Source organism: Adiantum capillus-veneris, chromosome 1 (genome assembly GCF_014529385.1).
Source record: "Adiantum capillus-veneris isolate H3 chromosome 1, ASM1452938v2, whole genome shotgun sequence".
Lineage (NCBI taxonomy): Eukaryota > Viridiplantae > Streptophyta > Polypodiopsida > Polypodiales > Pteridaceae > Adiantum > Adiantum capillus-veneris.
This window is the reverse complement of record NC_140931.1, coordinates 112856234-112882244: the sequence shown is the minus strand read 5'-3', so window position 1 is coordinate 112882244 and position 26011 is coordinate 112856234. Positions and strand designations below refer to the sequence as shown.

Below are 26011 nucleotides of genomic sequence, written 5' to 3'. Positions count from 1 at the left end.
CTCTGAGAGTTTCCTGGATAACATCTTTTGAGGGGGCAGAATCCAGATGCACACCATGTTTACTTCTGTATTACCATCTGCAGTCTCACTTCATGGATACTTTGCATGTGCTGAGTGCTGAACCTTGCACAGTACCACCACTGCCCATACCCTCACAGGTAGCCGGATTGAGTTTCTGCATACTCTACAGAATCAATGGGACACTTAAGCCAGCTCCTCCAGGCAGCAATGCCCATATCCTCAATGGGACTCTTCATCCAGCTCCTCTAGGCAGCAAGGCCCACTGCTCCCACACTACTATGCTTTTCATGCTTGCTTAGGGGAACATTACATGGCATTATACCCCTTCACAATGGTTTATCCTATTAATCTCATATGCCACCTTGATTGGCAGGCAAAGAAGCTTATAGCTTTTTGGAGTGATTTTCGGGGTATAACCAATTTGATATACACGATTAAGTTAGGCCACTTTGGCTTCGTTCTTTTGTACTTCTTGGTAATGGGCTGGATGGACTGCCCCAGGGGACTAGCTCTGATTCCAATTTGTCATGGACTGCAGGTGTCTCTGTTTCATATATATCTGTTGGTAGTCCTGTGACTGTTGGGGATTTTGTCAGGCAACATTTTGAGCTTTCCAGATTTATTTGGCAGGGTTGCCTTTTGCTCCTTGTTCTTGTTTTGTACTGAGACAAACTTTGCTTGTGGTGTCGGATTTCTTAGTTCCTTTGCTTGCAGATGGTTGTGTCGGCAGGCGTGGGGCTGGAATTGTCGGATCAGTAGCATGCTGCTGATACATTGCTATATTGTGGGTACTGTGTACCTATATTGGATGCCTTGCGAGCTACTCTGGAACTCGTGTACAAAAGGACAAATCGGAGTTCACCTATCACGCTCCAGAATCTACAGGGATATCCAAAGCTGATAATATGAATAAAGATTTCTTTGTACACTTTAGGGAAAGACCCATTGGGAGCTCGGGTCGGCTTTGCGGGATTCGGCAAATGTATTGCACATAGACCCAGATGAGGTTCTTGATATTGCCTTTGATTATGTCACTGCTGGCCAGCGACATATCAAGTTCAGCTTCTGGTGATTGCTGATATGTGTCGGCTCGCTATGAAGTACATTCTTGGTGAACTGAAGTGATATGCATTATCAATTGGCTATGTAGAGGTTATGATTTTATTGATATAAAAACTGATAGATAAAAAGCTTTATTTAAGATTAAACTAGGGCCTAAATACCCAGATAACCATATGGTATCCATTTCTAGGTATTTGGAGGTTTGCACCTAGAAAAAAACAACATTCTAGGTGTTTGCATAAACTCAAAGGTAAGCAAAACTTATGACCATCAAAGACAAAACCCTGTCATAATTGAGATCCCACCAAACCCAAGAAGCCTCTGAATGGTTGAAGTTTTGCAGCTAAAAGGAGAAGTCACTACGTTGCTCCTTGCATGCTCTAACGACAAGTGCACAACCCATTTCTTAACTAGTCAGCTAGAGAGCACATTGGCAAAACATTCGTACAATTTTTTCAGTGTCATGAGTACTTGAGCAAGTCGTGTATGGAAATCTTGCATGCCAGCTTGAATGTCAACTGACCATTCGAGATATTAAGCCTTCAAACTTCTACACCCAAGTGTTTCGCGAACTTGGATGGGTCATTGTGGTGGATGTACAACCAAAACTTGGAGATAATTGAAGGTCTTGATCTCTTGACACTTTGTAACTTCAATGCATGGAATTTACATGCTTGGGTACTGTCACAAATTGCGGACGTATCAAGCCAGTGAAGACCCGGTGGTTAGGACTCCGTGAGCCTAATCCTAGCCAACTTGCAGATTGTCACGGGGAAGGGCACCACATGCCAACGAAAAAGAATAGATTGAACAACTTTAAGCACTTCAAATAACAACTGAACTGAAAGAGATGCACGACACACGAGATGGGGAGTGGCGGAGTTCCACCCAAAGAGAGCACTGCCCCTAGCCTTGGTGTCACAAACTCATGACGTGGCGGTACTGCTCGGACACAACCTGATGACGTGGCATGACCACCCGCGGACAGTAAGTAATGACGTGACAGTGTGCTGTACGGACATGCTGACGTGGACATTTGTACGGATTTTTTGGAATTCGCGTTGACGTGCTGACGTGGAAGACAATACGGGTTTCCACATTTTGAGCTGAGAGCTGCTGATGTGGCAGATTGTACGGATTTCTGCTAATCGTGCTGACTGCTTTTTGGGCAGTTTTTGGACAAGATGCTTTTGAGTTAACTGCTTTTGGGGCTCTGCTTTAGGCATCCCTTGTAAACTTTATAAGAGCCCCTAGGGCCTCACTCTGTAGGGCATTTGGACGTAGAGTCTGAGAGCAGAGGTCCCTCGAGTGTTGTACTTTGCAATGATTAATGAAAAATAAATACCGAAAGGGGCGTCAGACTTTGGGGCCAATACCTTTGGACACGGACTTACGCTGGGCTCTCTCTCCCCTCTCTCTATCTCTCTCTCTATTAAAGTTCAATGATTATGAAGTTTCTGTTCGTGTGTTGCTATTGCTTTCTGTGGAGTGTCCAAGCATGTTACAGTGGTATCAGAGCATAGAACGATTCGTCCTCTACGAAGAATGCAGCACATGCAAGTTTTTTTGAAAGAATCTTGGTGCCCCGACCCCGGAGTTCAAAATCTTTATGCCCCGACCCCGGACTTACTAGCCACTCCCACCCTTCGTACATCGTGCATGGGACGCGCTTCCGTCTTCATGGCTCTGTCTTACAAGGCATAAGCCATAACGAATTCCAGATTACTCATAGGTTCTCTCGGAGAATATGACAGAGATAACACCTCTAGGTGAGCAGGCAAAAGAAAAGTTGAAATCCGGCTCGGGAACTGAAGAAAAGAATGTAGACTTGGACAGATTCTTGGTGGAAAATTTTGCGAGACCAGATTACAAACATCAATTGTAGGTTGATACATGTGAAAAGATTGATCAAGTACTCCAGAGACCCGAGACTTGCGAAACACCTGAAGAATTACCATATTGATGAGATTTACTCGAGATGGGGTGAGGCCATTGCTTCTCCTCTCAGGTCGGGAGGAAAGTTGAAAGGACAGACGAGCGTAGAAAAGCGGAACCTGTGCTCGGAGGAAGAGCCGGACAGAACTCTTGAACAGAAGACGAACTAGAGGACCACCAGAAGATAAGCCAGAAAATTACAGAGCAGCAGTTGAGCGCAAAAAGGAAAGATGAAAGCAGGAATGGTACCACATTGCTTGGGGACCGTCCCGAATCAAATGAACGAAAGCACAAAACTTTGCCGCACATGGGGCAAAGTGAAAGATCAGGAAGCCCTTATTTTTTCTGATGGAGGAGCCAAGGCCAACTTCATTGGTGGCTCGACTTGGAATTACGCTCGATAGGCTAAGGCCACAGGCGGAGGCAGTTCTAGTGGCACCCGGTTGGGATATTGCCATTACACCTGTCATTGGCAAACTTCGTTTGCATTGTCAGGGGTATATAGGACACGAGGACTTTTATATCATGCCTTTGGAAGGGTGTGATGTCCTCCTAGGAATCCCTTTGTACCATGAGAACAACGCCGTGGTTGACTATTGGGCTAAGAAAGCGACTTTGATGAATGAGAAGGGCAAAGAGATTGTACTTGATGGAAAAAAGAACCCTGAAAGGTCGAATATGTTTGACCTCAAAAAGGAATGACAAGATTTTTTGCAAGTTGAGACCGACTGTTTCTCTGAGGGCGTACCAGGCGAGTCGCCTCCTTCACGTCTTGAAGATCACATGATTGATTCTTGGTAGTACTCCACAGAATCGGCCACCTTCTAGAGTTAGCCGAGGCCAAAATAAAGAAACGATGAACTAGAACAGATTTCCACATTACGAGGATTGATGATATACTTGACAGACTTCAAGGTTCTACTTGCCAAATTGATATGAAGAGTGGTTATCATCAGTTGTGAATTGCTCCTGAAAGCTATCTTGTAATGAAGAGTGGTTATCATCAGCTGTGAATTGCTCCTGAAAGCTGTCTACAGCTTTCAGGACGACTTTTGGGATTTTCAGAGAGTTTTACAGAGAGTTTTACAGGCATTGTGGAAGCATAAATTGGTTATAAATGCGAAAAAGAGCAATTTTTTTTTTCTTCCCTAAGATACACTTCCTGGGCCATAGTTACATGGGACGGCGGGTTGCGGACGGGGACGGGGACGGGGACGGGAACGGCAAAAGTCAGGAAACAAGGACAGGGGTTGGAACGACAAAAGAAAAAAAGCGTTTTTTGGGCATTTTTTGATCTACACACATGCCACACATATAGAGCATCACTTTGACCACAAATTTACACTAAATAGACCAAAGAGCATGAGTCATATAGACGCAAATGTGCTAATGTAAAGACGTTGGGCTGCTTGTTGAGATTGTTTCAAACGGCCAAAAATTCAAATTTTGAAAAATGTCTGTTCCTTGCCGGCCGTCCCTTGCCATCTCGCTCGTCCCTGGTACAGCAGCCTGCGTTCTCGTGTAAGGTGCAGTGGAATGAATGTTGTATTTTCTCAAGATTAGTGATCTTTATTGCTCAAGGTTCCTTTTAGTTCTTAGGGAAAGAGAGAGTTTTCTGTCTTATGGAGAGTGCTATGATCACGAACAGAGTAAGTGGATATTGTGCGTGCAAGTGAATGAGACTGAGAGAAGGAGAGAGAAGAGATACGAAACCGAGACGTTGTAAAACCCTCCTCCGAAGGCCCCACTCTCGTCGGCGAGAGTGGTCTACTTTGATTGCACAAAGGTGTACAATGCTAATGCAATGGACTGATGCAATGGGACTATGCCGATGACGACGACGGCGACATGATGGCTGAAATCTGAGATCTTCTAATTGCTGAATTTCAGGACTGTTTCGGTGGCTGAAAATGACTGTTTTGGCTACGTTTTTATGGCTGAAAATGGGGGGAACATCTGCAACCGTCTAGGGGCTGATCTGCTACTGTGTCATAGGCTGGAATCTGCGTGGATCTGATGTAGTTGGAGGCTGAAAACAAAAATGCTGGCTGGTTCTGCCTCTTGCCAAAAACGCTGGCTTGTTGGGGACAAAAACGCTAATGGGCTGAATTAGCAAAACGCTAATGGATCCACAATCTGCTAACGCTAGGGTGTTGAGGGTGAGGGTGAGGACTGCCAGTGAGGAAAACGCCAGAGATGGAGTTTTATTGCTGGGAATAGAAAAACGCTAGAGGTCTTTGGGGGGTATTGCTGAGAAGTTGCCTGTTGAGCGGGAAGCTCCTACTACCTCTTCTGCTAGAAAGTGTTACTTGGGTTTGCTTATATATTAACTTAGCAAAATTGCCCTACCTACTTTTGTTGGAAAGTCACTTAAAAATAATAAGTGAAAATACCAAAAATAGGAAAATAGGCTAAATGCACTGGAAAATTCCCATGACTGAATCTGTTGGATTCTGAAGGGAATACTGATGATCATGCTATGTGCAACCGGAGGATATACATCTATGCTAAGTGACTCGGCATGCACGGTCTACGAATAGACTCACAAAAGTGCCAGATCACTGCTAATCTAGACTTGACTGAACTGAGTGAACCCTGCTGTGGTGTAGCTTGTCCACGGACACATAGGGTTGGGATGTGTCACGTGACATCTCGCCAGGCAAGTGCTCAACCGCCCGTTCCCAGCCGTTCAGCACCGTCCCCGACCTGGTTACGGCCGTCGCGTGTCCCTAGGCCTCGTCCCCTCCGTCCCTTGTAACTATGCCTGGGATATATCGTCTCAGCAGCAGGGGTAAAGATGGACCCGACCAAAATCAACACTATTTGTTATTGGCATGATTTGAAGAATGTTCATGAGGTTCGAAGCTTATTTGGGCTTGTGCTCATATTATGGGTTGTTCATTTGGAAATTTGTAGAGATAGCTTCTCCTTTGCATGTGCTGACTCAAATAGGAGTTCCTTTTTACTTGGGGACCGATAGAGATTCCAACCTTTGAGACACTCAAAGAAAAGTTGACTAATGGACCCATGTTGGCCTTACCAGACTTGCAAAAGCCATTTGAAGTTTACTGTGATTCTTGTGGTCGCAGATTGGGAGCAGTCTTGTTGTAAGCAGGCCATGTAATTGCTTATGAGAGTAGGATGTTTTATGTTCTGAAATGGTTGCGCAGATTTATGAAAAAGAGCTATTGGCAGTGATCCATACTCTTACTCAGTGGCGACACTATTTACTTGTAGCTGATTGTACAGCCTTTGCGGATCATTAGAGTTTACGCTACTACTTGTCAAAGAAGCGGCTTTTGGAAAAGCAAATGCGATGGGCTATCCTCCTGTCACAGTTTCACTTCCAGATTGTCCATGTTTAAGGACATAAGAAATGAGTGGCAAATGCATTGTCTCGGAAGCTCTTGGTTCCAGCTATTTCTGTGATTCATCACAAAAGCTTTGAGAATATGGTTGATCAGTACGCCACGGATCTTAACTTTGTTGATATTACAGGATGGGGAGACAGTTTCTGGCTATTCCATACGGGATTGCTATTTGATGCGGAAAACAATGTTGTGTGTTACATAGCCCTTGAGGAAAAAGGTTTTGACAGAGAACCATTGTCCACCTTTTACAGGCCACCGCAACATAGATACCACCTTGAAGGGTGTGGAGTGTTACTTCTATTGGCCGAGGCTTAAAAAGGATGTGGATGACTTTGTTCGTAGTTGTTTAATGTGCTAAAAGGTCAAGTTTTGACAAGAATAAGGCACACGGACTCTTACAGCCTTTACCCATTCCCACCTGCCCTTGGGAAAGCATTGCAGTGGAATTTCATCTTTAATCTCCCCAAGACTCAAAGTGGGCATGATGGCGTTTGGACAGTCATTGACAGATTCGGTAAACAGACCCACTTCATTCCGGTAAAGAAGACAGTTAAGCCCGATCATTGCGAAACTGTTTGTCGCACAGATTTTCGGAATATATGGCATGCCTGAGTCCATTGCGTTGGACAGAGATCCCCGGTTTACTAGGTTGTTTTGGAGGGCAATCTGGGAGAACATTGGCTCGCAGTTGCAGTTCTTGTCCTCGTTCACTGTAAAGTGCAACGGAAGTGAATGTTGAACTTTGCTCAAGATGAGTGCTCTGAACTGTGCTCAAGGGTTCCTTTTACTCCCTTCCGTTCTTTAGTGAGAGAGTGCAATGAACACAAACAAAATGAATGACACTGTGAATGAAGGTGCTGAGACTGAGAACGCTGATGCTAGGGGCTGATCTGTTGCTGGGAATCTGCAAAACGTTGATGCTATCAGCAAGGTGCAAAAACGCTAGGCCTGATTTGGGATTTGCAAAACGCCAAGGCTGTTCTGGTACTGCTGATGAAAAAACGCTAGAGGTTCTATTGGCTGTGTAACAAACTTGGACACTCCAAGTCAAGATTCTACCGCGACACGACCGGAATTCACTTCAAAACAGTTCATAGTTAAAAATTGATTCGACACGGCCCCACGATATTGGCCCCGAAGACTGGCGCCCCTTTCAGTATATCTTTTTGTATTAATTTGCAACTCAAAGTACAAGGGAGTGGGAGGGTCTCACTCTCAGACTCTGTTCCAGATGCTCTGAGAAGTGGGAGCCTTGCCCACACTTATAAAGGTTGTACAAGGGATGCCAAAAGCAGAGCCCCAAAAGCTGAAAATCAAAAGCCCTCAAATAAAGCAATTTTGACTCTCATAAGCTTCAAAAAGCTCTTCCCAATTTTTGCGTAGGCTTTTCAGCCAGCTTGCATAGGAAAAATCAGCGTCCGTACACTGCCGTAAAACACGGAATTCCGTACAGCCAGTGCCACGTCAGCTTTTCGTGTTTCCCACTGGATTTTGCGGGCTTGCCACGTCAGCATTTCAACAATTGCCACGCCAAGGGGAGAGAGTGTGTGTGTATATACAGCCTGCCACGTCACTGGTTTGTGATAGGTTGAAAACGCTAGGGGATTCTAGCGGTCTTGCTGAGAAGGTGCACTGCTAGTTGCTGGAACTCTGCTGCCTCTTCTGCCAGAAAGTGCTAGCGCTAGGTTTTAATTTTTACCTGCTTAGCAAAGTTGCCCTACCCAGTTTCCCAACAAAGTCACTTATTTATAAAAAGTGAAAAATGGGTAAAAGAGGGAACATGGGTTCTGTGCACTGTAAAATGCTCATGATGGGTATTGAGTGTCATGCTGATGATCATGCTGTGTGCAACCAGAGGATATGTAACTACTAAGTGCTTGGACATGCACGGCCTGCGCACAGGCTCTCAAAGGTGCCAGAACACTTCCTAAGCTGACTTGAACCCTGGACCTGAAGTAGCTTGTCCACATGCACATAGGGTTAGATGTGCACGTGACATCCACCCTCAAACAGATGGCAATTTGAGATAGCCAATCTAGTGGAATTGGATTTGTTGAAGTCTTATATTTTGAATCAGAAGACTTAATGGGAAAAGTATTTGCACAGGGAACAGTCGGAACGTAGCCCAAACGTTCCGAAACAGTGTTCCGGACGAGTCCTGTTCCCGAAACGGAGTTGGGAACGGAACACAGTTCTTGAATAGGGTGTAACCAGAACGGTGTTCCGGAACGGGGAGGAACGTGAGACAAAACGGCGGAACGGGCAAAAGTAGGCAGTTGGGGGTCAGATTTGGGGCTGTTTGGGGAACTTATTTGGGACAGTTTGAGGGTAGATTTGGGGACAATTTTGGGGTGGTTTAGGAGTTGGTTTGGGACTAAGCTGAATGGAGGTAATTCAAGTCTTACTTTAGTCGATCGTTCTTGCCCTGTTCCCGTTCTGGGCTCCCCTCCTCCTCCCCGTTCCTGTCCCGTTCCGTTCCCCTTCCCCATCGTTCCAGTTAACTATGGTATTTGCCCTTGGTGGAGTTTGCCTACAACAACACACGGGAAGGCGCCATTTGAGGTATTTGAGGGTGCTAAGAAGGTTCCTCAATTTCTAAGCACCAAAGACAAGATTCTTTTGAAGTAAATTTTTTTGAAAAAGAAAAAGTCTAGAGGGCATGAAAGGCCATCTAGCCGTTTAGAGGAGTAGAGTTCGTCCTCTTTTTGGTTACTGCTTTTGCCAAGGTGCACAAGGCTCTTGAGAAGGTTCAAGCACGGCATAATAGGGCAGCCGACAAGATTTGACGCGACTTGTAGCTGGAGGAAGATGATTGGGTGCTCATATGGTTTGAGAAGGCACGCCTAAGGAAACGAAAAGGATAGGAGCGGCTTTTTTTTCCAAACCTAATTATGACTATGGCCCTTTCCAGATTCAAGAGAAGATAAATGATGTATCCTTCAAATTGAAGTTGCCAAAAACTTGAAAGATTCACAATGCTTTTCATGTGAGTCTGTTGAAAAATTTCAATGGTGAGGTGCCAGCCGATAAGGAGCCTAAGGAGCAACATGAAGGGGAAGAGAGCGAGAAGATACTTGTTCTGGAACAGGTACTGGCTCACCAGGAAAGGAGAGAGAAAGGTAAAATGAACGGCAGTCCTTAGTCAAGAACTATCCGGCATTGAATGGGAAGTGGATGGAGGACCTAGCAAATACCCCTCCGATTTGGAACTTTACCTTGACGCTTTTGGTCTAGCTTTGGCTATTCCAAGAGTTCGTGGAGATAAGCAGGTTGAATTTGGTGCAACTGGGACTGCACAAGAGAGGAGTTGCTAGGCTTCTTTGTCACAGATTACCTAGAAAGAATAAAGTCACTGATTTTCCTTTGGATTTCAAGGATACTGATGGGCTAATAGTATTTTGTTGGATGACTTTATGAAAGAAGTACTTCGACATGGGAATTCCTGGAACTCATTTTGATTGATGAACACTCTAACATGTGATTGTGTTTGAGTGGAGGACTGACAGACGAAATGACTGCAACATTTCGGTCTTGAGAATCTCTATAAACATGATCGCAATAAGAATTAGTCAAATTCGACATCAGTGAGGTCCGAATGGATCTAGATGAGATTGCTAAATATGTTGTTGGCAGTCATGGTCTGAGATTTGGAATGAATTTTTGTGTGATTGATTTGATTTGAATGTGATGTGAATGTTCACTGACTGTCGTCTTTGTGCAAGTGCTGGATTTGTGTCGTCTAGTGTGTTGGTACTTAGAGTTAGTGTCTACTGAACTGGTTTATGGCTTATGTCTGACTTTGCAAGCATAATCGAGGGCGATTACAATTCTTTCAAGAGGGGGGTATGTCACAAAGTGATGACGTGGCAGTACTACCCGAACACACAACCTGATGACGTGGCATGACCACCCGTGGACAAAAAATGATGACGTTACAGTGTGTTGTACGGACAGGCTAACGTGGACATTTGTATGGATTTTCCGGAATTTGCGCTGACATGCTGATGTGGCAGACAGTACTGATTTTTGTGTTTTGCGCTGACAGTTGCTTACGTGGCAGGCTATACTAATCAAGCTGACTACTTTTGGGGCACAAGATGCTTTTGAGTTAACTGCTTTTGGGGCTTTGCTTTTGGCACCCCTTGTAAACTTTATAAGAGCCCTTGGGGCCTCACTCTGCAGGGAATTTGGACGTAGAGTCTGAGAGCAGAGCTCCCCTCGGGAGTTGTACCTTGCAATGATTAATGAAAAAGAAATACCGAAAGGGGCGCCAAACTTTGGGGCCAATACCATTGGGCACGGAATTACGCTGGGCCGTGTCGACTCTCTCTCTCTTTTTCTCTCTTTCTATTAAAGTTCAGCGATTATGAAGTTTCTATTCGTGTGTTGCTATTCATTTCTCGCTTGGAGTGTCAAAGCTTGTTACACTTGGCGCCCCTTATGGTATTACTTCATATTGCTTGAACTCAGTACATCGCCGATACTCCATCCTCTGTACCTGCACACTGAAGCGTGCCAGAGAATGAGCCCATGGCACATATTAAAGGCCCTTGGCCTATGAAAAGCAGTTACATGAAAAGCTTCAAACTCAAAACCAACTCTGCACTTCTCTGTGAAGATCCATCTGGTCGAAGGTTGCCAGGGGCCTCTTGCCTGAGGCACCCTAGCACGAAGCCGATGTAGCAAGAACGCCTTCCAGGGCTCCTCACCTGGAAGAAGTCCTCTGACGATGAACTTCCCAAGAAGGGCTATGCTCTGTTGTGCTGGGTCTATGATCCCAAGCCCTCCCTGTGAACAAGGAAGAGTGATGACCTGCCAAGCCACTTTGGCTCGGGCTATCTGAGTGTCACGTCCTGACCAAAGGAAGTTCCTGATCAGCCTCTCTACCTGGCTGATACAAGAACTCGAGAAGATCCAGCAAGAAGTGATGTACCACATAGTCGCCAACAACACCTGGTTGGCCACTACTTCTCTGCCAGCCAAAGAAAGTCGTGCTGAGCTCCAATGTAACAACTTCCTCCTGATAGACAGGAGGAGGGGAGCAATCTACTGCTTGGGAGACAAGTCCAAACCAACCTGACAGCCCAAGTACTGAACTGCAGTCCCTTGGGGAATCCACCTAAAACCCTCTCCTAGCATCCAATCGGGCACAGGAGCACTACCAACTGAGAAAGCCATTGTCTTTCTATTGTTGATTAGTGCGCCCGAATCACAACAGAAGGTCTCTAGGGCCTGCTCACACTTGTGAAGGTTGGCATCCTGGCCATCTAAGTACAAGGCTGAGTCGTCGGCAAACTCAGCATCCAGTAGCTCATCTCCCTGAATAGGGAGTGCTAAGCCTCGTAGACCAACCTGCTGCGACACCAAAAACCTGCTCATCGCCTCCGCATAGAACAGAAAGAGGAAGGGGGCAAGAGGACAGCCCTGTCTGACCGAACGTGTGAGCATGAAGCGATCACCTCTACCTCCTGCCAAAAGTACCTGACTATGAGCCTGTCTGTACAAAGCGGAAACCCCTCTGATCCAAGCATCTGAGAAGCCCATCCTGCGTAGAGTGCCCTCTAGAAAGTCCCAGTCAACTCTGTCGTATGCCTTCTCAAAATCGAGAAGAAGAATCACTAGGTCCTCACCACAGAGCCGTGCTAGGGTAGAAGCCTCCCAAAAAGTAAAGATGTTGTCAAGGATACTGTGTTTCTTGACAAAACCTGTCTGAGTCCCATGTATAAGGCTCTCTAGAAGTGGATGAATCCTCAAACTTAGAACCTTGGCAAGAATTTTGTAGGCTGAGTTGAGGATAGTGATGGGATGCCACTGTCAAATCTCATCCAAGGAGCCACCCTCTTTGGGAATGAGGTAGATCAAGCCACTACAGTGATCTGGGCCAGGCAGGTCCCAGTACTCCAAGAAAAAACTGGGAGTGAGCCCATCCTCACCTGGACAGCTACCACGGGGGAGGGCCCTAAGAGCCGTGTGCCACTTCAAGGTGAAGTGGCAGCTACCTTGAAGTGGCAGCTCAAGCCTCTGACGCATCTCCTCAGTCACAAGATAAGACATCTGTGCCCAAACATGCTCCTTGCATGCATCCTGACGCTCTGACTGGGGCTCTATAGACAGTAACTCACGGTAAAAGTCAGTAGCAACTGCACGCATATCCTCGGGCTCAGAAGCAATTGACCCGTCGGGCCTCCGCAACTGACTGACCTTGGCATGCAAATGCCGAGGTCCCACTGTCTCAAAGTAAGCACCAGTCATTGTGTCGCCCACCTGGGTCCACTGAGATGCCTGTCGGTGGAAAGCAAACTCATGTCGCCTGTCCTTTGTGCTAACAAGCTCCTGTCGAGCCTGCTGTAGCTGCTCCTCCAACCAAGGACTGTCTGGATGCTGCTCCTGTATCCTCTGTAACGAAGTAATGCCACGTCTGAGACGTTGCTCCTCCTCTCTCGCAGCAGCCCGGCGAGCTAGAGACTCCTAGAGAAAGAAACGGCTAATCTGAGCTAATCCTGAGGCCACTCTGTCAGCAGGAGAATCCTGCCTGTCCAAGCTCTCTGTCCAGAGAGCCTCTACTCGCTCTCTGAGTGCAGAGTCCAACAAGACCCTCTCTAGGATATGAAGCATCGTGCTCCCACTCCTCTGCCTGTCTGCCACTGTGAGGATCACTGGTGCATGGTCCGAGAAGGAAGTTCCTGGCAGAATGCCAATTGTCCCTCCCAAGTCACTGAAATGGTCACTAGTGTAGAAGCGATCTATCCGCGATAGATTCACTCCTCCCACTCTGCGGTCCGAACGAGAGAAAGCAAGGCTATTTGGGAGCCTCACAAAACTACAGTGCTGCCAAACATCCGAGACCCTTAGAGTCATACAAAACCTCTCCCAAGCTGCCAGCTCAACTCCATGCACAGTAGCATGGCTACCACCAATCTTGTCAGAAGGGTCCTCCAACATGCTGAGTCCCCTCCTATGCACCAGTGTTCTGCCTGCGTCGGCAGAGACTTAACTATCTGTGACCAAAACTCTGCTCGAGCACTCGCCACATTGGGCGCATAGATGTTCAGGAAGCCCACTAGGCAACCCTGAACCTGCATAGTAATCCATTGAGCCTTGCTTGGCACAATAATCCCTCTATCCACAATGGCCTGCTGCAAAGAGTCCGCAATAGTCATACATACCCCACCCTGGATGCCTCCAGGTCCAAAAGCAGCTGACCAAAAAGTATCATATCGTCCACGCAAGAGCTGACCACAACGTCTAATGCGGCTCTCACACAGATGGTGCTCCTGAAGCATAAGGAGATCAATCTCTCTTCCCACAAGGCAGCGCTGAAGCTCCTGACGCAGTCGGCCCCGCTGACGTTGAAACTGGGGCCCACCTAGTCCCTGCACGTTCCATGAGACGATCCTCATGGGGAGCGAGAGAGAATAGATGCTGCCGCAGCAGCCAGACGGGCTTTCTTCGAGGCTAGCTTGGATGGGGAGTAATCCGCATCCGAGCGTCCTCTAGATAGGCGTGACTGCAACGAGTGCCTGGCCCAAGCCCAAGCCCAAGCAGAGCGAGCCGTATGTAAAGCAATCTCCTTTGTCCAGGAGTCCTCATGAATGTGTACATAGCATGGCAAGCACTTAGGACTTCATGACTAAAGGCCAGGTTCACACTAGCCGGACATACTGCACACGCCCATCTTGAGGGATGTAACATGCAGCCCGATGGTTTTGTTGTGCGAGGAAAGGAGCATTTAGTATGTAAGCTCTTGAGGAGTCTTTATGGGCTGAAACAAGCTCCTAGGCAATGGTTCAAAAAGTTTGATGCCTTTATGCTTTCACATGGGTTTAAGAGAAGTCATGCGAATCATTGTCTATACACGAAAAAGGCTGAAGATAACAGCCTCATCAGTTTGATACTTTATGTGGATGATATGCTTCTCCCTTCCAAGGACAAGGAAGCATTATATGTCTAGAAAGAGCAGTTGAAATCAGCCTTCTTTATGAAGGATTTGGGATCAGCTGAACATATTTTGGGTATGCGCATCAGGAGAGTATATCTATCTCAAGGAAAGTATCTCTGCAAGGTACTTGAAAGGTTTCATATGCAAAATGCTAAGCCGCTTGGGATACCTATGCCTCCACACTTGAAGCTTAGCAAAGCTGATTGCCCAAAAAGTGATTGAGCCAGCACAACAAAGGGTATTCCTTATGCTTCAGTTTGTGGATCTTTGAAGTTTGATGTATGCCATGGTTGCTACCCGGCCAGACATTGCATATGCAGTGGGAGTGGTGAGTAGATATATGTCTAACCCTGGCGAGGCACATTGGGAGACAATGAAATGCTTACTTCGGTACATCAAAGGTATGATGGACACATGTATATGTTATTGCGGCAGTGCTCTAATTTTACAGGGTAATTGTGATGCTAACATGGTTGGTGATCTGTGTAGTTGCGAGTCTACCAGTGGATATGTATTTAGTTTCTCGATTGCAGAGGATTGTAGCATTGTCTACTACAGAGGTTGAATATGTCTCAGCCACACTGTGATAATGTGAGTGCTCTAGACTTGGCTAAAAATGCCATGTTTCATACTCGCACGAAACATATCGATGTGTTATTACTTCATGAGGTAGGTGAGTGTACAAGAGAAGTACAAATCTTGTTTTTCTGCTTTGCAGCCTCTTCATGCTCCTTTATACTCCTCCAACCTCTACACACCTTGTGGTAGGTGTTTTGCATGCATTTCTGTATTGCGGAAGTTATGATGTCCCCGTGCTTAAAGATCAGTGCCGGTAGTAGTTTACAGCCAATGTAAACTGGCCAATTTTCTATAAAAAGGACTGTAGGTTTATTTGCATCCCTTGGCATATGTGCTAGTCCCTAGGTTACTCTATGGCACACCCACTGTGGTTTGGTTTGGTGGTGAAGGACATGAGCCTTTTGGGTAGGATTCTTGTTACACTGACCTAGAAATGCACTTATTCGAGTTGCTTTGTCAATAAAGTTTATGGAACGCATCCATAACATTTATGCATGAGGGCAAATCCATTATGCCAGGTACTCTAGCAATCTGGTTGACTGTTGGAATGGTGCACAACAGAGATCAGTACACACCTAATCAGAAATGTATGCTAGCATGAATAGATTGTTAAGTAGGAGTGTGAGTGCAAATTGTCGTCCATGTAATCTCAATTTAGGTCCAGAATATCTGTCTTATGTCTTTCAAGATTGTTTTCTTTGGTAGAAAAGTGATTTCATCTTTTGCTGCATGAAGCTGACACTTGTAAGAGCGACTTATTTTGCAGGTGTACGCTATCCAATAAGGGATGAGGATTGCTTTTGGGACTATGCAAAAGCAAGATGTGCTGTTTCAGAATATTGCGAATACAGGTGTGGATGCATGTCTGCAATAAATGTGATGAAGAACAAAGGCACAAAACAAGATGTACTTAACTTATGGAGATGTATGACAGGTACGTTTTTGGTGATGTTCATCTTGGACAAAGCTGTAGACTGAAGCCTTCCAAACAATCAGACCTCCTTGTAAAGTATTTGTAGCATGATTAGTTCATTTTTTAATTCGAGCACTTCTCAGCATGTATGGTGTATATGATGGTTTGGATTTTGGGTTGTCTTTGAGGTCACTCCTCAGAGTGCTTTGCTAGAAAAGGACCTACAAATTGACAATCCTTAAGTTAGACGTGTTTATCACTGTAATAAAAGCCTAATCGAAATGTGCTTTTTTAGACAGCAATGCTACATACCACAAATGGTTAATATATTACCAGTTGCACACGCGCGCATGCAGAAAAACCTTCACTGAACTACCTTCCAGTTGTGAACCCACCAAAAAGGAGAAGGCAGCAGTCATCCTTGTATTCAGTAGCCAGTTTGAGTTTGGGTGTAATGTTATCTTTGTAATTGCTAGTAGCCAGTTTGAGTATAAGGCTGAGGTCATGGTGGTTCATGACTTGAATTGAAGGACCGACTGTGAGATTCTTAATCTACGAATCACACACACCCTGGCCTTTTGGCTGGTAATACATATGAGACAGCTTGTGTTGGCTCCTCTACCCTACATGCAAAGCTTTGAAAATGTGGATTTTTTTTTTTTGTTTCCTTTCAAAAGCATCCTATTTTCCCTTCAATGTGATGACTGTCTTCTTTGAATCATGATTGATGAGGAATGACAGTGTCATTACAATAACACGAAGAGGCACCAAAACTCAATCCATTTAAACAAAGTACCAAAATAGATAATCCTTGGGGATCTGGATGTAGATCCTAAAACAAAAGCTAGTGAGCAAGTTTAACATGTATGACTTGTTCTTCATGACCCCGCTTAGTAATCCAATATCGTGGATCCATCTGTCACCCCAGAGAAAATGGGCTGCATGTAGATCATTGTGGATCCATCTGTCACCCTAGAGAAAATGGGCTGCATGTAGATCCATCAACATGTCTGTTTTATTTTGAGGGTTAATATACAAACCCTCGTATAAGTAGCTTGCTGCCAAAGGGATAAGCTATATTTACCAAATTTACGTCTTCCACCTATCACATTGGAAACAAGCTTCGCATTTAGTTATGTCTTAGCACCTACTGTTGATCAGGTTTAGAGATAGCTGCTTGTTTGACGAATCGAGTGCTTGTTCAAAGTGCCTCATTTTATTTTATACATCAGAAAATTCTTGTCTTCCTACAACTCACAATGATCTACATGAGAGAGAGAGAGAGAGAGAGAGAGAGAGAGAGAGAGAGAGAGAGATGAAATGAAATGTTATATTAATGTCTTCAAAAGGCCAAAGTGACCTATGAGACCAAAAAGTTACAATGTGGTGGATCTGATACAAAGTCAAAGTAACCATATGACAAAATAAAATATTGTGGAATCCTAAACTGCTAGGTGTGAACTTTCTGAGAGAGAGAGAGAGAGAGAGAGAGAGAGAGAGAGAGAGAGTTTGTTCACTTTTGTGCTCGGTTATTATAAGAATTATTACAAACTATTGGAATCACCTTTTGTAGTGTTTTGTATCCACAAAGTTGGTTTATGAGTTGATTTTTTTTTTTTTGGGGCTATTGATTTTACGTGGTTGCCTTTTGCGTGCATTGGATTTTCCAACCTAAATTGGGTTTAAAACTGAGTGCTATTTTTTGTCATTTTCACAATATTGGTATTAAGAGCACTCTACACATCCTATTAGAGAGGTTTATATTGTTATTTATTTAGCTCTTGTAGTTTCAATATGTTTGCATGCTTCAAGGGGGTTGGGTATGTCCAGAATTCAAATTGCCTATGTAAAAAGAATAATGCATATTTATTTGTTCGACAAAATTTGCATTCGGGTTATATTTTTTTCATTATAAAATTTCAATGTGAACATGCATTGCATGTCATATGACCAGAGTTCAACAGCCCTTATATCCATGGAATTTTTTTTGTTATGCATTGAGATTACGCTCCTAAAATAAGATTACTTATAGGAGGATGCTTTCTTTCACTTGTCATTGCGCTCTAGGTTATATGATTAGTTAAAGTTCGTTCGATGCCCATCCTCGCAAAGAATTCTCTTCTTTTTTTTAAAATAAAATTTGTGTAAACATGGATTGCATGTCAGATTACCATTCTTTCTTGAGTTTTATGGCCCTTGTATCAATGTATTTTTTTTTCTTGCTATGCATTGAGATTACGCTCCTAAAATAAGATTACTTATTGGAGGATGCTCTCTTTCACTTTTGTCATTGTGCTCTGGGTTATATGAACTAGTTAAAGTTAGTTTGATGCCCATCCTAGAGAAGAATTCCCTTGCTTCTTTAACATCCAATTTTCTTCTATCTACACTTATCTTTCTCACACATTCATAGTGACATCACATCTTTAGTTTTGTATTTTTTTGTCTTTAATGCACGACCTTCAGCTTGATTTAGATAAATCTTCTCTTGCAATCATCAAATACCTCATTTGTCAAAGTCTCAACAACGCCATTGTGATCAAGTTCACAATCCATTTGTAATGTATCGTCAATGGATAAATAGGACCTAATCCATCACAATATCGTACATTTGAAAACAGTTGATATGTTACACAAGATTCGACAAACGCAGTCACATCTTACATCCCTTTCCACCAATACCTTTCTTTTGCTTTGGCAAATGTTGCTCATACTACCGGATGTCTTGCCCACATGCTTTCTTGGAACTCCTTGCTCATATCTTGTTGAGTAGCTTTGTCGCACACTTCTCGCAATGGTGTTCCATCTCTTCGTTTATGACGCTTTCATCAGTTGCCATCCCTTGAGAAGTATCCATATGCTTTCCTTCTTATCCTTTTAAATTCTTGCTCAATTTAATTATCCTTCTTCGACAAAATACTTTACAATCCACCTCTTGAGGTTTGGACTAAGACAAAATACTAAAGATATAATATCCACACAGGAAGATAAGTTGGTATCCACACAGGATGGTAAAATCCACACAGGTTGACAAAATCCACACAGGATGATAATAACCACACAGGAAAATAAAAGCCCTCCCCTACGAGTAGAGAGGCTGCATCTTCAAAGTATGTCGTCATAGAAGACAAGGTTATTCTCGCCTTCTTCTTCTTCTTCGTCTTTTACCATGTGATTTGATCCTTTGTTAGGTCTCTTTCCTTCGTAGCTTCTGATGTTGCTTCTATTACTGCTGCTTTCTCCACTGCTACTACCTCCATTTGAGTAGCATCGAGAAGGAGGGTGTCCCTTCTTACTGTATTTATTGCAAGGTTTGTTTGTGTAGCGGTCTTTCGCTACATGTCCCATTCTTCCACATTCATAACACTTTCTTCCAGTTGATGATGTCAATGGTGAATATCTTCCCCTTGAGGATGCTGAGACAAAAGCCCCTCTTGATGATGTTAATGAATCTTTCTACTTTCTTTCTTCTACTTTGATTGAGTTGATAACTCTTGGAAAGATGGAGCGGGTTCTTTTTCTTCAAGAATTGTGACTAAGTGGTTATAATAAGGTGGAAGTGCACTTAATAGTACGCCACTTTATCGTCTTTTGGTACTTCGACTTAGATGTAAGTGAGTTGCGTGACAATGCTCTTAAGCCTATTTACTAGGTTAGCAATGTTCTCCCCTTCAGTCATAATGATCTTATAAAGTTGTCTTTTGAGACTAACTTTACTCTTTCTGGCCCTGGCTCCAAAATTACTTTCTAGGACATCATGCCATGCTTCATGTGCATGCTTACATTCGTCTATGAAAGCCACATAGTTGTCATGCAAGGAAGTGATGATAATTCATAATGCTTGTTCGTTCTTGGTCAAATTCTATGCGCTTACTATGAGTGTGGATGTCCTAATGTGCACTCCATCAGGTTCGGCTTGTTGCTCTAAGGCAGTGCTGATGACAGACCACAAACATTTTTTCATGAGGTATCCTCTTAACTTTGTTTGCAAGGTGTGAACCCTTTCCCGTTGAACTTTTCTATTCCTTTATGTCCCATTTGTGCTAATAGAGGGGTCTTAGCTTAGGAGACTCTCCTAGCCAGTGTCTACCTCTTTACACGGTGCACAAGAATTTAAATTTATTCAAAGTTGTTGTGCTCGGTTGGGTTTATTTCATTGCAAGTTAAGAGACAGAGAGAATGAGAGAGTGAGAGTGAAAATCCCTTTAGTAAAGCTCTACTCCTTTGAAATAACCTTATGGAGGTTGTTCTTTTGTGGAATGCTTTAGTCACCTTGGTTTCACTGCATGTGGGAACAACTTTTGATTATGGGCCCTTTTCGACCTTTGTGGAAAAGACCGCTTAACTAGAATTCTTGAGGCCCGTGGGAAGTAAAGTGGAGTAGTGCGAGAAGGGAGGCTTGCATGAGGCAGATCCGATTTGGGCCTTAAAAGCAACTTGGCGCCTTGGTGAAGTCCGTGGCCGGATCGCAGATGGCCAGTGTTCGCGGTCGGCCGTCAATGCCCACGCAAACAAAGTCACTGGACGCCGTTCGAGCAAACCAACTGGTCGATGGCGGACCCGCCTTTATCAAAAAGGTGAATTTACCGCCTGCTAGGAATCCGCCCGGCTTGCTCTCCCACATTAAACTCACAACCTTCCAAATCCACACCAAACTATGTTGTTTGAGCTAGGCCAAGGGGCCCAATGGGGTCGACGTGAGGAATAGTCCAAAAAAAAGATATTTCAACTCGATTTTGCAAGGCTTCTCCCACAAAACACACACACACACACACACACACCTATTTTAAGTACCAAAGTTGGACATATGGATGAGGAAGCTCTTGAGCCGTGATTGAGGTGCTTGAGAGCTCTTCGGGTAGCTTGTGAGTGTGGCTTCAACGTTATGTAGCAAATGGAAGAAGAAAAATCACTTAGTAAAATTAGTCGAAGACGCAATAAGTGCAAAAATCGATCATAATTTAGTGCAAGGATCTCTTAATCAAACTCGACCTAGCTATGGAGGGTAGTGGCTCAGTGGACTTTCACCAAGAACTTGCCCATACATAGCTTAGTCGTCGTGAATTGATTAGAGGGTAGAGAAATCTAATGGAAATGCTAATGATAATTAAAGAATGATAATCATACTAACAAAAAAGCATGGTAATAACGTAGCTAGCACACCAAAGCTCTGATATCTCAAGGTTGATAATGAATGAAGTAGCTTCTTTAGCTTCCTCGTGGCTTTTGTACGCTCTTCTTCCCATTGAAACTTCTCATTCTTTCTCAACAATCTACTACATCTTTTTTGAACAAGGCATTCTACCATAAGCAACACACATATGCCCGACACTCAACACTTCATTAACTCCAAATATAGACTTTTGTCCTGACAAGGTAAGATTTTCTTCCAACCTCAATACAATCTTCTTACAATCTTTGATATGGTCTACAACAAACCTACGACACTCATAGCTTCATCTTTATCTATGTCTTTATGTCCTTGGATAAGAACATTATTAATGGCATTGTGATTTGAGGTATAATGTCAGGTAGAGCCTTGTTCATCCGATTCATCATATGTGAAACTGAGTTTGCTCCTTACCTAAAAACAATGGCATTGTGATTTGAGGTATGTTGTCACATAGAGCCTTGTTTATCCTATTTATCATATGTGAAACTGAATTTTCTCCTTGAGGTAATTTACACATCCTTACCAATCCCAAAGCTATTTTTATGGTTGTAGAAATCTCTCTCAATATCTAGTTGAAATTGATCGTACCCTAAATAGAGATTTTTCATTGAGTAAATTGGCTTTCCTACAAATATCTCTAAAACTTAATCCACAGTTGTTCTTTTATCCATATTCTTGATGGTAACCTTTTTTATAGGTTGCATATCTTGTATGAAACGCAAAGCTCCACTATTTTTAGGCATAGTCAACCACCTATTTGAATATGGTGGACATGATAGTTCCAAAATACCCATGCTAATGTTTTCATTAAGTAGCTCTATTAGATTTGACAAATATGCTTTCGGAATCGAGATTGGAGGCAAATTACAAGGTACATGAGGGATGGTGAAGATCACCATAGGAGCACCAACACTAGGATCAACACATCCTATCTCGTGTGGCTAAAAAGGAAAAGCCTTACCATGTCTTGAAAGAATTTCTTTTAAACACTTCTTCTCTCCTTGTGTTAAAACTCCTCACAACCAACTTTTAGTTCTTTTAGAGATTTTATTGTGAACTTTTGTGCAGTTCTTCTTGGATCCCTGAGATTTGGTTGCAAAGAAGTTTATTCTAGCTTCTCCTTACAATCCAATGATAAAGGTAAGGCCATTGATCTCACTTTCTTTGCCATTGTTTTGTACTTGGTCTCTACCCGCACTTCCAGTACTTCATTGATATTGAAATCCTTATGATCTTCAAAATCCTCAATCACTTTGTACATTTTCATAGAGCACACTTCCACAACTTGGAAGAGCACATTTTCATAGAGCACACTTCCACAACTTGGATTCCCTCTTGGATGCTAGAATCATTATAGCTTCAAGTTTCAACATTGTATCTACAGGAGAACCTTGTTCAAAGAAATCTGAAACACATTCACTATCCTCTATGAAACTATTTTCCTTTATTTCTTTTTGTACATTATATACATATTGTCATGCACTTATTTTCATATCCTCAAGCTTCATAAAGCATATTGAGCCTCACTGAAAATCTATAGAAAAAGATTCTTCTTGCTTTGGATTAGGCAATAAACATTTTCTTCTTGTATCATTGCAATCTCTCTTTACAATGATACATGTCCAAAACGCCTTATATCCATGTAGTCTTTGAACTCTTTGTTTGCATTTTGTAGAGGATAGTCACAAAAACTATCACGATGCCTCTCATGATTTACACAAACAATCAAGAACTACAAAAATCTCTTTCGATATACTCCTTAGCTAGCATAAGCAGAATTCTCATCCAAGACCTTTGTTTCCATGTAAATACCCCTTATGTATGGCTGACCAAGGATAAGTAGACATCTCCTCCCAAAGAAGTTTTGCTCAACTTTGACATTACTAATGGTCACTTTCAAATTTGGACAAGCCCCATATAGATATCTTGATGAGTTGTTTGCAACTCTAATCATCCAACCATGGTCTGTGTCTATCAGCCACTTGCTCTTCATGTAGAAACTCTTGGACCTACCTTGGAAACCCTAAAAGTTTGGAATCATGAATCCTGATATAAAAATGTCTTGATTTTTTTTTTCTCACAAGCCTTTTTCCTAGCTATATGTGACTCAATTTGGACTTGTGTATCAATAGTTACAGAGATTTTAATGAATTTCACTTGGAATAGCACTCAAACTGGCTTAGGACCAAGCTTATTTTGCTTGTAACTCGATCTTAGAGGGTTTTTTTTGCCCAGACTTGAAATATAGGATGCCTACAAGCTTATCAAGTTAGATGCCCCCACTATGAGATACATCATGGATCATGATCTAGTGTTTTTCAGCTATGAAGAATCTCACTATAGATAATTCTTCACAATGATGAGTTATACCCCTTGGAATCTATTTATTCAATTGGGATCTCTTTTGCTTGCACAAAATGCTAGTATTTTGTTCCAAAAGTTGAAACACTTCTCACGTATACTAGTCTAAATTCAGACCGGAAAGCACAAATATGTTCATTGACTCTAGGTCTATCTATGGTATAAGCCTCACTTTATTTTGGTAGGAAATGATGGATCGCGTGGTCCAATGTTAACTAGAGATAAACATGAGCTTTTGGCAAGTGAATATCTAGACACTAATGATATAGGTCTTTTCTTCAAGGTTCTATCAACCATGTATTGCAATCCATGTTTCTCCTTGATCTCTGCTCTTATCCTTCTAATCATTTGATTTTATACCTAAGGATTGTAAAAAATGTCCTCTGGGCTCATTTCAAAGTGAACCCTATCAATGGGTCTATATCGAGAGTAGCGTTCCATGATCCTACTTTAGTAGCCTTCACGCCAAATATTATCCAATTTGATCTTGTATTGTCCTCCATTTATTTTTTACGATGAATGGAATGACTAAAATTTCACACTCATGATGGAATCAAACGTTGACTTTAGCCCGATTCACATAGAAATTGTGCTTTTTCATCAACGGCTTTCCAAAAAAAACTTGATTTACTAGCTTTGCTGAAGGCAACACACAAAACTTGTGTAACCCAGAGCTGACCTTGAGCATTAATGATCTAAGAGAGTACATGTTATTTCTCCAAAAAGGATTATCATTCGGTTTTCTTTGGTTTGATGGTTCATTTTCCTAGTCTATTCCATGTCTCAAAGATAACGAGATTTAAAGAAATTCCCCTTTCAATGTAAGCACTAAAAATGGACTTATCATGTCCCAAGCTTATTTGCATGTATGGATCCATGCCTCCTTCATCATCTAAGTCTTGATCCACAATCACTACCATTATATGCATTATGCCATATCCTGGTTCATCACATAATACAGTAGGAGTGGTTTCGTTCACACATGTGTCCATTGTTGCAAGTATTTGAGTCCATTCAAATGGCTCAACAATATGTTGAGAACATGCCTGTAGAAGCTACTATAGTTTGAAGCACCACACATCCTTGATTAGATTGAGATTGATGGCTTCCACCTTGTAACTTATTTATCTAGGGCACTTAGCTTACCAATTTATGAGCCATATTGGCTAAAGGATCAGACTTTGACCATTGGCAAAGTATATAGGCCAATTTTTACATATTTGAGCCCAAGTTTTATGAGATAATGAATTCAACACACACTATGCTCTATGATGTAATTCACCTATGCGATCTCTTAGCTTGTATTTCCTTGTTGTGGTCATTTTGGAATCTGATAGAAATAGTGTGTTTTCGAGTGAAAGATCTATGGATCTTTGATGTAAATCACTTGATGTTTTTTTTTTTAGCGTGGCCCTTTACATGCTATTTTTAATGATACCTTATGATTTAAGTTTTCATTTGTGATTCTGAGAATAGCTGTGGGTTAAGCTTTATAAGGCCAAGGGTGGCCAAGACTGGTGGGAGCCAAGCACAAGGGGTGACCATCCTATAAAGGGGGTCAAGGAAGGTTGGGTGGAGGAAAGAGTTCCCAGCTCCCTCTAGTCTTACATTGGTATCAGAGCTTTAGTGGAGGTCCAAAATGGACTTTTTTTTTGCATGCATGTGAGAGGGTGTGTGTGGAAGAGCTGTTGGGGTGAAGAAGGAGATAGGAACGAGGAAGAATGGTTATGGGTAGGGACGCTTACACCACACACAAGCAAAGGGAATCCTGCACCAAATTTCCTTCTCTTTCCCTCATTGGGTGGGGACGAGTGTATATGCCCTTTCTCGTCATTATGGTGGCCTCTGTAGAGCAACCAATCATATGTCCTCTCTTTCCCTTGCTCGCAAACTGCTACTAATATGAGACATCATTAGTTTGACTTTGAGCATCCTAAACTTGATCGGCCACCCTACCCACTAAAGTTAAAATTTTGGGCCAAGGGCTTGTTCATCCGCAAGGAACCGCATTGAATCTTACCTCTTGTTACAATATTTCAAGTGCAGTACGATTGTACTAATTTGAACTTCGGATACTGGTTTTCCCCCAAAGTAAAACCAAAATATAGCAAGTCTATTTTCAAGTTTTCTAGGCTTGGAAGTTTCAAAAGGCAACCATGTATCAAAAATTCAAGCCACCAAGGCTCAGTTTGGCAACAATCAATCTCTATACTTCTTTGAAGAACAAGTCGAGTTCATAATTCTTTGAAAAGCTAATGTTTGATAAGAAGCTATTATGGATTCTATGAAATATTTGCAACAATCATTTTGATGACAATTTGGATTTTCCATCAACGTATATTTGTGTTGGGCTATTGGAAATTGTTTGGTAGTATGACTTATCTTTTGTCTAGTTTACAATTGCTTGTTAAGGCTTGGGCAACAACTTTGCATGGTGGAATTATACAAGGTATTCATTTTTCTTGATACCACTGCACTGCACCATGGATTTAGACATAGATATGCATCAATAGTTTTGACTTTGAGCATCGTGCACTTTATTCATCTGTTGTTGCCTTGCCGCAAACTATTCTCATGGAGGGTAACTGTGCCACAACAACCACCGGGGGATTCACTCTATACACAACGGGATGCCACCTACGAGTGGACAACTTTGA

At 42.9% G+C, this 26011-nt stretch overlaps 1 protein-coding gene across 5 annotated transcripts in view; it reads left to right on the top strand.

The window, feature by feature from the left end:
- The window catches only part of LOC147465372 (phospholipid--sterol O-acyltransferase-like), a 250281-nt gene extending 233840 nt beyond the window's left edge, over window positions 1-16441 (top strand). The window contains exons 14-18 of one of the 5 annotated variants that reach the window (XR_015189143.1): window positions 14634-14729; window positions 14818-14919; window positions 15047-15092; window positions 15674-15758; window positions 15842-15965. Coding sequence is in view for 1 of the 5 variants with exons in the window: in XM_086519722.1 (XP_086375848.1) it covers window positions 15674-15758; window positions 15842-15926 (170 nt within the window). In the remaining 4 variants the exon portion in view is untranslated. Of the gene's footprint in view, window positions 1-14633; window positions 14730-14817; window positions 14920-15046; window positions 15093-15673; window positions 15759-15841 lie in introns of all 5 variants that reach the window. The other 4 variants (XR_015189141.1, XR_015189145.1, XR_015189144.1 and 1 more) reach the window with 4 other exon arrangements.
- The last annotated feature ends 9570 nt before the right edge of the window (window positions 16442-26011 follow it).